This window comes from Athalia rosae, chromosome 4 (assembly GCF_917208135.1).
Source record: "Athalia rosae chromosome 4, iyAthRosa1.1, whole genome shotgun sequence".
Lineage (NCBI taxonomy): Eukaryota > Metazoa > Arthropoda > Insecta > Hymenoptera > Athaliidae > Athalia > Athalia rosae.
In genome coordinates, this window is record NC_064029.1 from 12056819 (window position 1) to 12059035 (window position 2217).

A 2217-nucleotide genomic window follows, 5' to 3' on the forward strand; every position below is an offset into this window, starting at 1 on the left:
CTGAAAGTTGTAAGAGGCGTTCCATTATCAATGTTGTTAAAACTTTCATTTCCTCGGTCGATCTAGGGCGCCCTGCGTGTTTGTAAGGAATATAATAGGAATATCTAATTCATTTCAAGTATTGCACTTAGTTCTGCTGGATATATTTTTGTCACTATAAACCCTGCATGCAGCCCTCCTCCTTTCTCATCCGGGCTTGGGACCGCCAATGGCGGAGTTACTGACATGCAGGGCTTATAAACGCGATTGCATTGAGTCTGTTTAGTTCGCTTGTTGTAGTTATCTTCATATTCTTACAATATTTCTGGCACTGCCTTTAGATTTGCCGCAAGAAGAATATGTATGCGTCCTTAGCATTTCTTGGCCAGGGTTGTTTTCTGATGTTCGCGTCATTAGCGTTCACCCAGGCAGACGTCCCTTCTCGAAGCATGCTTGTATAATGCCCTTCGGTTATGTTGCGGCCATGGTGGAATATCGCACTATCAACCTTGTACACTTTGGTGCAGATCATGATTTTCTCTGTAGGTACTGCTTTTATACCGTAACCATTCATTTTCGTGACTTTTCCATTCTCTACTGAAAATAGCATTAGCTGAATAATTAAACACCTGTTTGCTGATGATATGTCAGTTTTTACGCTCATTTCTTTCGATTTACAAGTACTGCACGATCCTTCGACCGTTTTTCAGTGCGAGAGATTATCATTGATTAGGTCAGATAAGCTCGGTGGTTTTTTGCAAGATTTGGGCAGCGCCAGTAACAATATGTTACACCGTTCGATTGAGGTATTAGTGTAACCGCAATCTTTGCAGTGCAGTTTTATCGTGAGCTGGTGCTCAACTATTATGCTGAGATTATCGCAGTGAGAAATTAAACCGGCTAAAAATTCTGAAGCATCTTGTTGCTCATTTGCAGTAAAGTGTTCACCCGCAAGTGCCCTGACAGGAAATACATTTACTTGGGCTTCTGATCTAGCATAACAATCGATCAATATTTTAAAAATATCGTCTGTTTGATTTTGACGTGATAAATGGTCCCTGAATGTTCTACAGTGAAATATACACTGGATCGTTGCGTTAGCGTAGCAAGAAACGTGATCGACGTTTCGTAAGCCTTTTATTTGCCACAATTTGGCTGCAGTTTTTTCTTCAGCTGGTACCTGACATGTGACAACATCTTTTGCAATCGACCATCTGCAGTCAGGTACTTTCTGTGCTCTTACTGACGTGAGAGGCATCGGTATGAGATCTGGACGATACTCTTTTCTCAATCTATTGTATTCTAAAATGGCTGCCCCATTCACTAACACAGAATATGGATCGTAATTGATCAAATGCAGACCTTCTAATAAAGTTACTCGTGAAAGAGCAACGTACACTTGGCCACAAGCAAATACGGAATTACCTGCATCGATTACGGCATTCTTCAAACCTAGGCCCTGACTTTTATGAATTGTAATACCGTAACTGAGGCAAATAGGGAATTGTCTTTGGATAACAAAGGCGCCTTCCATTACCTCAAATTTCACATCAACGCGCTCCAAAATATGTACGACGCTTGTAGCTAAGACAATTTGCACTGTTTCTATGTCGCCGGTATCAGCAGCTCGGGATATTGCCGTTATTGTACCAATAGTGCCGTTGACGAGGCCTAACGTAACATCAATGTTCCGTCTAATCATTATCTTCGAACCAATTTTCACAATAATCATTTTTGCAAGACCTGCAGTTCGAGAACTGTCTTCGTCATCCGTGTTCAACATTTTCTGAACTTTTTTTTTGAAGTACGGTGGACAATCAACCGTATCATGAGCCAATAAGTGTATCCCGTCAGTCTGAATTGCGCTCAACATAGCTTCATTGAGAACATCACACATGCGACACGTGGGAAGTAAACAGACTGTGTCGATTGGTAAATTATTTATATAGTTGCAAAGTTCTCGTATTCTGTCTCTGAACTCGGTTGCTTTGAATATGATTTTCCTCGATGACAACATTTTCGTGTCCATATCAGTAACGATCCCAAGGCGTATTCGTGAGAGTATCTCGCGATAAGTTCGATCATTCTTTTGCCTCATATTGATCGTCAGTTCGTCGTATGTAAATAAATTACACCACAGATCCACACTGCCCATTGCACCTATGAGTTTTTCGACATCGGTGTTCGATAATTTTGTGAAGGAGGGTCCCTCGTGAACTGGTGGAAGTTGTAGCAAAT

General features: G+C 41.2%; 1 protein-coding gene across 1 annotated transcript; it reads right to left on the reverse strand.

Annotated features, from left to right (window-relative positions):
• Positions 1–316: 316 nt before the first annotated feature.
• LOC125500591 lies at positions 317–643 on the reverse strand. Its single transcript, XM_048653773.1, has one exon. It carries the CDS (start codon positions 641–643, stop codon positions 317–319), a length of 327 nt encoding a protein of 108 aa, XP_048509730.1.
• Positions 644–2217: the final 1574 nt, after the last annotated feature.

Excerpts from the sequence above, each read along its gene's own strand:
- LOC125500591 (XM_048653773.1), bottom strand. The coding sequence starts at position 643 with ATGAGCGTAAAAACTGACATATCATCAGCAAACAGGTGTTTAATTATT.